The sequence below is a fragment of the Pezoporus flaviventris genome, unplaced genomic scaffold (assembly GCF_033815535.1).
Source record: "Pezoporus flaviventris isolate CSIRO_AGI_PZ_B2104156 unplaced genomic scaffold, CSIRO_AGI_Pfla_v1 ptg000031l, whole genome shotgun sequence".
NCBI lineage: Eukaryota > Metazoa > Chordata > Aves > Psittaciformes > Psittacidae > Pezoporus > Pezoporus flaviventris.
Window position 1 is genome coordinate 57,797,981 of NW_026892579.1, and position 12,260 is coordinate 57,810,240.

At 40.9% G+C, this 12,260-nt stretch overlaps 1 protein-coding gene across 9 annotated transcripts in view; it reads left to right on the plus strand.

Moving 5' to 3' along the window:
- Positions 1-12,260, plus strand: part of EHBP1 (EH domain binding protein 1) — a 226,647-nt gene that overhangs the window by 28,533 nt on the left and 185,854 nt on the right. For all 9 annotated transcript variants that reach the window (XM_061461391.1, XM_061461386.1, XM_061461387.1 and 6 more), the window contains exon 3: positions 4,496-4,553. In XM_061461391.1, the coding sequence (XP_061317375.1) occupies positions 4,496-4,553 (58 nt within the window). The remainder of the gene's footprint in view (positions 1-4,495; positions 4,554-12,260) is intronic.

Sequence of the window (12,260 nt, forward strand, 5' to 3'; positions counted from 1 at the left end):
TGAGCCACAAACTCTGAAATCGCAATCTTCCCTGCTGCTTTGCTGAGTAGGTTTCACTTATAAAGAATAAAATAAGTTTACTACTATAAATTGCCTTTCTTCAGGAGTAGTTTCTTGTGAACCACATAAAAATGAGTGAATTGCAAATACAAGTTTATGATAAGCTTTATAAAATACGATATTTTAGGTCCAAGCTGGATCTTTCAGTACTTCCCATGTATCCCTGCCTTTCATGGTGGTAGCAGCTGATGCCCCAGTGCTGGTGGCTTTCTGCAGCTCCCCCTCCCAGTGCCTACTCCTCCCTTGGCAATGCTGCATACTGGCATAGGGTGAAGTGTAAAGCACCACCAAGGCGATTGTGTCAGCTTCCAGTACAGCGTTAAGTACTCCCACTGAGAGGTTGGTGGTGTTGAATTGTATAGATTGAAGCAATTACTCAGCATGGAGATATGGTTCTTCAGCTAAAACCCAGTTCTTTCCCCAGCCCCATTCTCCTAGGGTTAGCAGTTCCTTACCTTAAACATACTGACTACTGAAGAAGTGACTATCTAAAAGTCTTTGATGGCTTTAAAGAAATGAGAAATGTTGGTTGTGCAGCACAGGAAATGAATTTTAGCTTATTTTATTTCATAACTGATCATTAGTGTTTGTTCAGCTTGCACCATTGTGGATATTGTATTTGGAACGATTTCTGAGCTTAAAAAGTAAACATAAAGGATACTAAACCTGATCTTCAGCCTGATTCTGCAGAAGTGTTTTTATTTGCTTTTGTTACTGGTTAATGAGCAGCCCAGGTTTATGACATTGAAGGAGGAGAAGAGCCTGAAGTAAGAAATGTTACTGAAATGCTTCAAATGAGCAAACTGCATTATGTGGTTTTGGCCATTTCCTAGAACTGAGGCATCGCTAATAACCTTGAATGCTGGTTAAAATATGAGCTGGGCTTTTTGTTCTAGAAGTCTTTTGGCATAAAAGAGCAAGGAACAGATTGTGGAAGGTTGCTCTTCATTTGTAAAACAGTTCTGTGGAGATATTTTAAGTTGTTGCATTTGTGACTTTCTTGAAGTAAATCCCTTAAGAACCTGCTGTTCTTTCTGATTTGTTTCAGTTAAGCATGTGGTACTTAGTGGGGAAACTCATCCTTTGGGATATTTACTACTTTTCTCATTTCTCCCCTTTCCATTTTGCTAATTTTTCTGCCTCCATGTTGTGATGACCTTCCTTGTTTTGTTTTGGCAAAGTACCTCTGGATGTGAACTTCTCTTGTACTTGAAGCTGAAGGAGCAGCATATACTTAATACTTAACAAAATAAATATACTGGTGCAAAGAGCCTAGGGGAGCAAGTGCTGCTCGTGGTTTGGTCTTCTCAGGCAGAGTTGAGACTCTGGTTGGCTTTTTCATGTTAGTGTATTTCTTTATATCCCTGGCAGAGGGGGAGTTCTTCAAAATTGGGAAATAAATCCAGGCTTGGTGATAACTGTGTGTGCATGTGATGCAGATGCAGCTCCCACTGGTGCATTGAAGCACCAGCTGTTTCTGAGCAAGCAATAGCACAGTTTAAATTAAAGAATTTGAATTAAATGTAAGGTCAGCTACCAATGTGGGACATGTGCATACCAGTATCATAGCAGACAGCTTTTGTGTTTTACTGCCCATCTCTGGTTTTCCTTATTTCTCTGTCCAGACTTGGAAGGATTTCTGTATTGAGGCATGATAACCCTTGACGAATTGTTTCATGCTACTTAGTTTACAAAATAACCCTTTTTATTTACATATAGCCTTTTCACTCTCTTTTGTTTTTAAGCATCTGGCATAGCTACTGGTCTCTTCGAGAGTACCCTGTAACTAAAAAGTATCTGCATTGCAGGAATGCACATGTGGTTTCATTCCTGCTTTGAATTGACCCACTTTGGCACTGACTCCTCTTTCCTTGCTTTGCTCTGGTGTCTTGCTGCTCTTGGTCTGTTTGTTTGCACAAACATTGTGTGTAACTGTCCTTGGGCCATGTCCATTGGGGTTAGCCTCCTGGTTTAGAGGTTGGCACCATATGGAGCTGGGTGTGCTGCTTCACTCTTCCTGCTTATGGCATGTTTCTCCCCTGGGAAGAATGTGGAAGGTTAGGTCCAGTGCCATTGTAACAAAAAAATACTTCTGATGCCAAAATAAGTAAGACAAGATCAAAACAGATCTAGAGTGATAAAGTGCCATCACTGTTGCTGAAGCTGCAGGAAAGGAAAGAGCTGCGTAGAATCCTTCTTAGCCTCCCTCATGGGATCTCTGGAGACCTGAGTGCTCTTCTGATGAAAGCTTGTGGAAATTTACTCTTGAAATCCATGTGTTGGAATTCAGTATTTTCATGAACTACTAATTATACCATCAAGAATGTATTTTTGTCTCTTACATGTTTCTGATAGCTGGTGTTCCTGTACACCTGAGCATTTGTGTGACTCCTGGAGCACAGAGCCCCACTCTTGGAGGGAGGGTTGACTTCCGTGTGGCCACTGGTACTGCAGGAATTCAACTTCTTTTAACTTCTTTCTTTTTCCTTCTCTCCTCCACTTTCCCCTGCTTTTGGCATTATTTTTCTTTTCTCTCAGAGGCAAGTTTAGGATTGAATGAGTCAAGGTTAAATTAAATCTGGTTCACAAGCTAGTTTCTGAAATGAGTCAGCTTTAAAGTACAAAGTGAAATCCCTCCAGAAAAATTGTTTATCACAGGCATGAGTTTGGATTGCTTTGCTTCAAGGAAATTGCTTGGGGGTGTTTTTTTTTTCCCAGTGGCACGAACAGTTCCCAGCAAAGTGAGTAGGGGTGTATGCCAACAGATGAGAACCTAATGCACCCAATACCAAGTGAGCAAAAAGCTTTCGAAGTACACCACCATGACCTCATTTACCAAGCCAGGTTTTGCAGGAGGAACCACAAGTAGAGCCAGTCTATGGTTTAGGTCACCTACACAAGCTGTAAGAGTGAATTTACAGAGCTTAAAATGCAGTAGATGATCTCACTTTCAAATTATTATTATTTTTCCAACATGGAAATGAAGGGATATATTAAAGGAGAAAGGAGCACTACAGAATAGCAAATAAAAGCTTCTGTTTTCATTTTCTTCACAGGACCGACCTTTAACTCTGTGGTTCAGAAGAACTTTAGTTCTGTTGGTGTTTAAGTCATGGGTGATGCATGGGAAGGTGGCCAGCACTTCAGTGCTTAAAATGACTGTTAAACCAGTTGGGTTTTCATTTGAAAAGTTAGTTATGAAGCAAGTAGTCTCCCTGTGATGAAATATGAGGATAGCACTGTGAACACTGCTTTTTTTATTTAGAATACTTGTGTGGATTTTATTTTGGATGCATCTGTTAATATGGTTTGAGCACATTGTGTCTTGACTTTTTCTCAGTACCATCCATATCCCCTCCCCCATTTATAAATATATGTATATATTTAACACGAAAATCTTATCAGCATTTTTTTTCCCCAGGCAGAGTTGCAGGTTTAGTACTTCTAAGTGGAGATTCTATCAAGAAGCCTGACTGGATTTGCAGTCAGGCTTCTTGATGGAATTTGGGTCATCAGCCAGAAAATGAAGCTGGAATGGAGGGTCAGGAGTCTCCGGAAGAGAGGGGTCATGGGTCTGAAGTGAGACCAGAAGTGCAGTCATAAGATGGGAAGTGTATCATGGTCAAAAAAAGAAAAAAAAAAACCCGCCTGGAAGTTAGATCAATATCAAAAATCAGAGACAGTTGTAAAACTAATAAGGTAGAAGTAACAGGGCTTTAACTATTAACCAAGAAATAAATCCTCAGACAGTTAAAGGGAAAATAATTTGTGCTGGAAGTGCCCTTTATTGGGGTTTCTATCTACATTTGTTACAATTACCAAATAAATAATTGCTTGGAGAGCCACTGAGTTTCTGCAGGTTTGTCCTTATGAGTTGTTAGAGGAAGTGCTGATTTATCCATCTATGGTCATCCAAGGAGATTTTGAGGCATAATATAAGACTTGATCCTTGAAGTATTCAAGTAAAAAAAAATAATCCTTTGGGGATGAAGGAGTGAAATTGCCTGTTTTCTTTGCTAATTAGCAGTACCTTTTCAATGTGTCTGCATAGAAATTCAAGCTCTCATTTGCACTGATGTTTATTTTGGGTACCGGATTGCTTCCAACATATCTTTAAAGAGGCTGGATCCTGTTCTTTGCCCCATGAATGAGTTTCTGCTCGGGTGTGCTGCTGGCTCTGGGGAGATGCCCACAGGCAAGGAGAGCAGGAAGAGAATGATGACATTAGTGTCCAGACTGAAGGACAGCCTTTTTCTATAAATACATGTTATTTTTCCTGTTAAATGACTGATGCAGAGAGTGGTTTTTAGATGAGCTATTTCTAAGAGATAATGATCCACTAAGGATGTCATTATGTGTTGCAAGAGTTTTAATATAAACTGTTTACATATGGATCATATTGTAAATTAAGCTGTTTCTTCCTTATCTTCAACAGGCAGCCAGATAAACTAGTGGTGGTTTGGACAAGAAGAAGCCGAAGAAAATCCTCTAAGGTTAGTCAATTGCTTAATAAGTCCCAGCTTTGGTGACGAGCAGGGTCAACAGTTTGAGGGACCAGTTTCTTGAGTATGAGGAGCAGCCAAATAAATGAGAAATACTTTTAATTGTTTTTAACTCATATAATTACTTTATACGTATAGTTCAGAATAAGCTGCTGTTGATGTCAGCACTAATTTATGGAAACACTTAACTCTTATTCCAGCTTCAGTTATTTGTTTAGCAGAACTGTATCATCATCAGTTCAATTTCAGTTATTAATTGCTAGACCTAATTAGAAAGGAGGATCTGGCTCACTACTAGAAGTGTATTAAACATAATTAAAAATAAGTAATAAAGAATCTGACCTCTCTGCAATAGGAAGATAAAGTCTGGGTAAGAGGCTATGTCACAATTTGAAAATGCTACAAATAAAAGCATCAAAGCGGGCTCTTTCAGCCCAATAGTGTATCTTTGAGTTGAATTTTAACATTTTATTTCCCCAAACACTGTGAGGAAGCCTGTGAATTTGTGTTTTATGGCTGATGACTTAGTAGCCTGAGGAAAGGGATGCTCCAAGTGAAGTCTGTCCAGTATTTGGGCATTCATAAAGTCTGTCTTGTATAGGGTTGGGGGTTCTGTAGATATGTAAAAGTTTGCAAGCAGACTAGCCCTCCCTTGTGTGAGCTTCATCTTACTTTTAATCCTGCAGTAAGAAATCTAAAAGCTTTTTGAGATTACTATCTCTCTGTTAAATGATGCTCAGTTTTAAACTGCTGAATTTTACTGGCAAGATGCAGCTAGTCTCTGTTGAGCCTCCTGTGGGTCTGAGGTGAAGGAAAAGGCAAGAGTCTGGGTGTGTGTCTTAGCTTCCGTAGAAAATGAAGCTTCAACCACCCCCCAACACTCACCATTTACACTGAGATTGAAACAAATGGCAAGCATTTCTAAACCTCTTCAGGGTCTAACATGATAATGTCTTCTATGGTATTGTATTATTGCCTAGTAACAGTCCTAGCAGTCAGTTGTTTTTGCCTAGGGAGGCAAAGAGCCTATTTCATGTGTACAGTGGGCAATCAAAGGCCTTTGAATGCTGGTATTATTGCAGGTTTTCTTTTGTTGCCTGGTGTCCTCTAGTATAGGGCTGTCCCCATCTGTCCAAAAGCTTGAGAAGGGCAACACAAATGACTGGGGGGGAAAGAAGTGTCCTAACCACTGGGCAGGTCTGCAGGGGCATGCTTGGTTTCCTCCCTTCCCAGGAGCATCCCCTCTTTGAGCTAACTCAGCCATACTTGCTCATTCCCTTTCCCTACAGCTATTGCCTCTTACCCTGGTTGGGCTTATGGCAAGTGGTCTTGTCTGGAAATGAAGTTATCTAACTCAGCCTTTTAATAGTTCTCTAACATTTCAGTTAAATAGACAGTCTGAGTTCCTTTTTTTGGTGTATGCATGTGACTCAGAATGGTGCTTGGAAGAGAACTCTGGGATGGTGGAGAGAGGGCACCCATGACAGAGAAGCTGTCTTGGAATAATTATGTGCTGAAGAACTTAAATGTTTAGAAAATGTGATATAAAGTTTCCTACCCTACTCAGGAGAAGCTTTGGAGTCTTTGTTACTGGTACTTCTCATTTTCTGATTTATTTTTCCTCACTGTCATGCCTAGTTGCTGTATTTTGCCTTTTAACTTGAGGTCTAAGCTGTTTTATCTAAAGACTGATTACTGGCTGAAAGTGAGTACACAACCAAATGCCTGCTCTAGTGTGTGCATCCTAAATTCTGCTTTAGGATATGAAAACCCAAAAGTGATGCCTGGTGAGTAAATAAGGATGTGAACTTAGTGTGGCACTTTTTCCAAGATAACTGTTCCTGTTCCATGTTTGTACTCCTCAGGAAAGCCAGTCAGACTGTTCCTCTTTCATTTAAAGATAAACTAGCTCAGGTTACCTTGAATTTATAGCATGGTGTATACTTAGGGAATAACTGCTGATGTATGGAATCTGTTGCAATTTACCCTATGAGAACTTATCTATTCTGGCTTCATTTAATTTCTTTAGAACAGAGAGCACAAAGATAATACAGAACAGTAAATCCAATAGTTACATGATCATTGTAACCCTGAAAAGCTTGGTGAGAAGTAAGGTACTTGTCAATGCATGACAGCTTTGATGAAGTTCAGAATATGGTCAGAAAAAGAAGCCCTAACAAAAGTCCAGTAGGGCTTTGTGAAGCAATGGGTTTCTGCCTGTAGTGTTACAGGCATGATGCTATAAGCTCCAATGGAAACGTTTCACTGAAGTGAGAGGATTTTCTCACAGTAGCTCAGCTTTTTGGGCTTGAAGTTTTTTCAGCTGGGCCATAAAGTTCCAGGATATGTCTTCCCATGAGTGTCCTCTCTTTTGATCACCAGCCCGTAGAAGCAACTCTTGCATAAACTGGCACATTTACCTGAAACTCCAAAGTCTTTTCTTAACTAATTAATTCATGCTTAGTAAGATCCCATGAAAGCTCTGTGAAAGAGGCTGAGTGGTCCTAAGGTGAGGGCAGAGGATAGAGTTAATTTTAAAACTTAGGTAGTTGGTACAATTCGAGCTGTTTGGGTATAAGACTAAAGATCAATAAGTGTTCTTGATCTGTTAGTCATCCTGCCAGTAAAATACTTTATTCAATCTATTTCTTTCATCTAATTGCTTTGTTGGAAGCAAATCAATGAATATTTCCTTTTGTTTTATTTTTTATGGACACTGGGCTCAGTGAGTACAAAACGGTAATGGTTTTCAGCTTCTTTGAGAAGAGGAGAGAGATGAGGTCTTACCTTACTGTAAATATGTTGTAAAGACTTCTTCAGAGGTTATGATTTCTGAACTTTAAGGTCACTGTGGATAACAGAGGATGTCCCTTACAGATAGCTCACAGACTCAAAGGATTATTGAGGTTGGAAGAGACTGCTGGAGGACATCTGGTCCAACACACCTTCTCAAGCAGGGCCACCTAGAGGTGGTTGGTTGCCCAGGACTGTGTCCAGAGAGCTTTTGAATATCTCCACATGGGAGACTCAACACTCAGGGCAACCTTTACCAGTACTTGGTCATCCTCATTGTGAGAAAATGTTCCTGATGTTCAAAGCGAGCCTCCTGATTTACTTTGTGCTCACTGCCCTGTTGCTGGGCATCACTGAGAAGATCCTGGCTCTGTCATCTTTGCAAACCTCCCTTCAGGCATTTATAGACATTAATAAGATCCCCCTTCCCCTGAGCCTTCTCATCTCCAGGCCAAACAGTCCCAGCTCTCTCAGCTTTTTCTCCTATGAGAGGTGACCCAGTCCCTTAAACATTTTCATGGCCCTTGGCTGGACTCTTTGCAGTAGCTGTCTTGTACTGGGAAAGTACAAGAGATACATTAATCAAAAATGTGCTGCAACTTGGAAGATGGTATGATGGTGCTATGGACATATGCTGGGGCTGGCCTGCTTAACTAATATAACTTTAAACCATTGAGATGATAGCTGAGTTCTTGATGTCCTTTGCAGCCCTGATGTTTGTGGTTCTCTCTGATTCTTGTATGTCTTCTGGCCCACGTACTTTCTTTCCAAGTAAACTACAGTTGTTCCTTAATTAGAAGAAATAATGGGAGACAACATGGGCACTAATCTAAATGTTTTAGTGATGGGAAACCGTAGGATAGGAGCTGTAGATATGTTAAGTTACAGTGTTGAAAATGAAAAGCAATAACCATTTAGGAAGAGCGTCTAAATGGCAGTCTGATGGATGGATTCAGGACCATAAATGTATCCAGTAGTTACTGGCCTTAATGTGGGTTTAAGTTACAGCTCTAATCTGGGATCTCCTGTCTCTGGGCAAGTCTGATTTTGATGCTTTTTTAAAGGGGTGTCAAGACACAATGGCTCTGTATGTTGGGTATTGTTGTATCAGGGGTTTGCAGAAGATGGTGATTTGCGATCTTGTTATATTTGACAGAACTAGTGAGCAATCCTAGAGCCAAAATGAACTTTCAGCTTGGGGAGGGGGCAAATCATCTGTTTTCTGGAGCCATTGTCTGTCTTCGAAGTTGGATATGTGGGGCTGAAGGTGGAGCTTGTAGCAGTGGACTTGCTTAACTTTTCCTCTTTGGTAGCTTGTCACACTGGCATGTTGGCCACAGGTTTTCAGGCCCTGGGATTTTGGATTTGCCCTTTCATTTCTTCAGTGAGGGAGGAATGCCTTTGTTCTAATGTAGAAGAAGGGAAAAACGTGTTGTAAATATGTTTACCTTCATTTCACTGAGATGCTCTCGCGTTCCTAGGCTTTGAACTAAGAAATTTCAATTTGAAAAGAGATGTTGCCGTGATGTCAAGGAGGTACTTTCTGCTCTTCCTGTGAACACATACAGGCATATGGTTGAATAATACACCTCTGAAGAATTAAATTTGCACTTGCTTCTGAGAGCCTGACAGAATTATTCTTCAAAGATCCTTTTTGTATCAAAGCTGAAAGAAGGTGCCTTGCCTGTGATTTCAGCACTTCTGCTGCAAGTTTATCAAAAACTGTTTAAACACAGAGAAGGGACAATAGTGGGAACAGGGGTAGGACTTTAACAGTAAGAGCAGCTTCAAGAGAAATGGGGACGGGGAGTGAAAAGGATCCCTTGTCCACAGCAGCATGCCCAGCTTTTTTTCAAGGACATACCATGAATAAAGCAGCAGTTGGGTCACATATGTTGCTGTCCTTGGCAATCTGTTGCCTCTTCTGGCTACTTCATTGGCTTGCCTGTCATTACCAGCTTCTTCAATGACTGGGGTTACAGAGGCATGTTGTGATTCTGATGTGCTGGTGGCTGCCTGGGACCAGCACAGTTCTGTAATGGCACTCCCGGAGCTTCTCACTTTGTTGGTAAAGTAACTAAATTATATTGGGTTGCAAATGTAAGTGGTCAAAAATAGGATGAGTCATTCTGATGGTTAGTTTGTACCATTTTGGGCATATGTTATAGTTTTCAATAAGGCACTTACAGCTAGATTTTTACAGCGTTGCTGCCAGCAGACAGTGGTAAGGGAGAGCTTGAGGACTGAGTGGGGAGTGGAACTGCTTAATCAATGAAGCTGGAGGGTGTTTGTTAAAGAAGGTATATATATACAGCATGAACAGAAAAGACTGTCTCACTGTTACATAGTTAAATGCTGCCTTGGGGAGTTCAGTTTTGTCCCATTGTCATCTACAAAGTTCCTGGCTGAGGCTGGATAGAGTACTAAAGCCAGATTTGATGTGTCTTTCTATTTTGTGGGTGTCTGGGTCATGGGATCTGATTTGCATCAGTGTTGAGCAGCCATTAACAGCTAAAGTGAAAAAGTCTGCTTTGGAAGACAAAACAGAAGATTTCATGCTTAATCCCTATAAAGTTAAGTCATTTGTGATTTAAGCAGACCATACCAAATCAGTGGAAATCAGCTGTTCTTTCAGGGCTTGGAAATTTGGGACTATAATATCTTTCCTTTTTACAGGCACCCCATAAAGTTAAGTTTTTGTGACATTTTGAGGTGTATGGTGGTGGATGTCCTAGAAAACCATGAGAAAAATACACCCCACTGAATACACTGTGTTCAGGGTCTTGTTGGGGTGTGTGTTTGTTTTAAATAAGAAGCCCAATAGGTAAGGCCAGGAAGGGCTTGGTGAGAAGGGGAGGTAGCTCTTCATCTGAGCATCACCTGTTGTGGGCTCTGAATAAGGCAAAGTTTGGTGAAAGAAACAGCATGAATCATACATTTAAGGAATATATCCTGAATGAGTATGTGTGAAATTAAGCTTGAACAGCTATCCCAGTGCTAGAGAATCTGTTTCTTAGTGAAGATGAGTTTTTGCTCATTTGCCAAGCTTATCGGGGTTTCTGTAGTTTTTCATCAGTAATACATGGATGCTTAGTTCTAGTTGTAACATGTGCATCCTGATGAATTGAAGACGTTCAAAGGAAGACCTGTGGGAATCTGCTAGTTTCCTTGTCCCTCCTCTCAAGGGACACTGACATCAGTGGGTTGAACAAAGGCTGCCTGGTGTTTCCAGGGCTTTGAACTTCCTCCTTTGGACTGCATCCCAGGGTGGGAGTGCGATAGGAGTGTTATTCTGGTGCCCAGCCTCTCTTAATTGGAGGGCCAAGCGCAGTGATTTCAAGAGTATCATGGGGATGCAGCTGTAGTCTGGAGTATGGTCTTTAATTTGTCTCCTCCCTTTGTGATGCTGAGCTATGATACAGAGGAAGAACAGGAAGCCATCCACAAACTGCCAGTTGAAGTTTCCTTTGGTGGGGGGGAATTAGCAGCTTTTCCTAATCCATAGCTTTTCCAGTAGGTCTGTTAGCAGTGGGATCATACTGATCTCTGGCTGCCCCCAGAGAATATATGGTTTTGGTGGGACTCATCACATAGAGCACACTGGATCAGTGCTTGATCTTCACAAGCCATGCTGCTGGCATGGAGGCACCAGATGAAAGATCTGCCTGCTTAAGGTCAGCTCCTCTTCAAGGAAAATATTCATTATTTCTTTCCTCTTCCTGTCTGTGTTCTGTCTGGATAACGCTGAAGAAGAGGGATTATTCTTACAAGATAAGCAGCCCTAGGTGCTATTGGAACCAGTCAAGCTCCTGCTTGGTTCCTGTGCCCTGAGAAGCCTGTCACAGAGACAAGTAGCAGAGCTGGTCTGATCGTAGGCACTTGGCAAGAGTTTTATCAGGGAAAGAAAAGGGGCAGCAGCTCACTGGCTCCCATTAAAGCCACTCCTGGGGCTGCAGGTGGGGAGCAATGGTAGGTCTGTTTCTGACTCTTGCTTTTAAAAAAAAACAATATTGAGGGCTTGGCTACAGGAATATGTTTTGATTCGTAAGTATAAACTGTTCCATAATTTGCAGCAGGCTTAAAATATTATGGTCAGCTCTAAGATCTTATAGGACAGTAGCATGCAATTATCCTGCACAACAGAGGCAGGATGAGACGAGTTGGTAGTGAAGAAGGGAGAAAGCAGATGGGTAACATAAAGCATCTGTAAGGACAGGCTCTTGAAATAATGTGGTATATTAGTTTTGATGAGTCAGGAAAGGTTTTTGTAGAGACAAGAAAGTGTGAGTTGGTCATGATAGAAATGGCACATGTGCCAGGTCATGAAATCCCACACATACAGGGGCTGGGAAAGTGACTTCCATAATGTACTATAGTTAGCCGATTTGCCTGCATCTGCGTTATTTTCTTCTGCATGAAGTGATGAGCAGCTGGTGATGACATTTATTAACTTCATGTTTGGAATCAAAATTTGTGGTTTGGGACTGTCTTCAACTTTATCTGGTTTTATTCAGATTTAAAAGATCACTTTGTTTATATGCTATTACCTAGATAGTTGAGCGGTGACTGTAAGGGAAGGTTTATGTTCAGTCTTTTTCATGTTTTGTTGTTTTTCCCCTTCCCCAGGAACTGGCTAAAAAAAATCTGATGTAGATTTAGTTGGGTTTTCTACCCAAAAAACTCCTTGTCTGACACTGGTTTTACAAATGTTTATACACTTTATATTGCAGAGAATTGATAGTAACTGAGGCTTTTTAGATTGGAGGAGAATGCTTCAAAAATAACAGTATTTACAAATTGCCTGCTGTGTTCCAAGTTCTGCAGAAATGTTATTTGTATTTTGGAGACCAAATTTGCCTGCAGAGTGGGAGGCAATTTCATAAGGTCAAGGTCAGCCCCTGATGG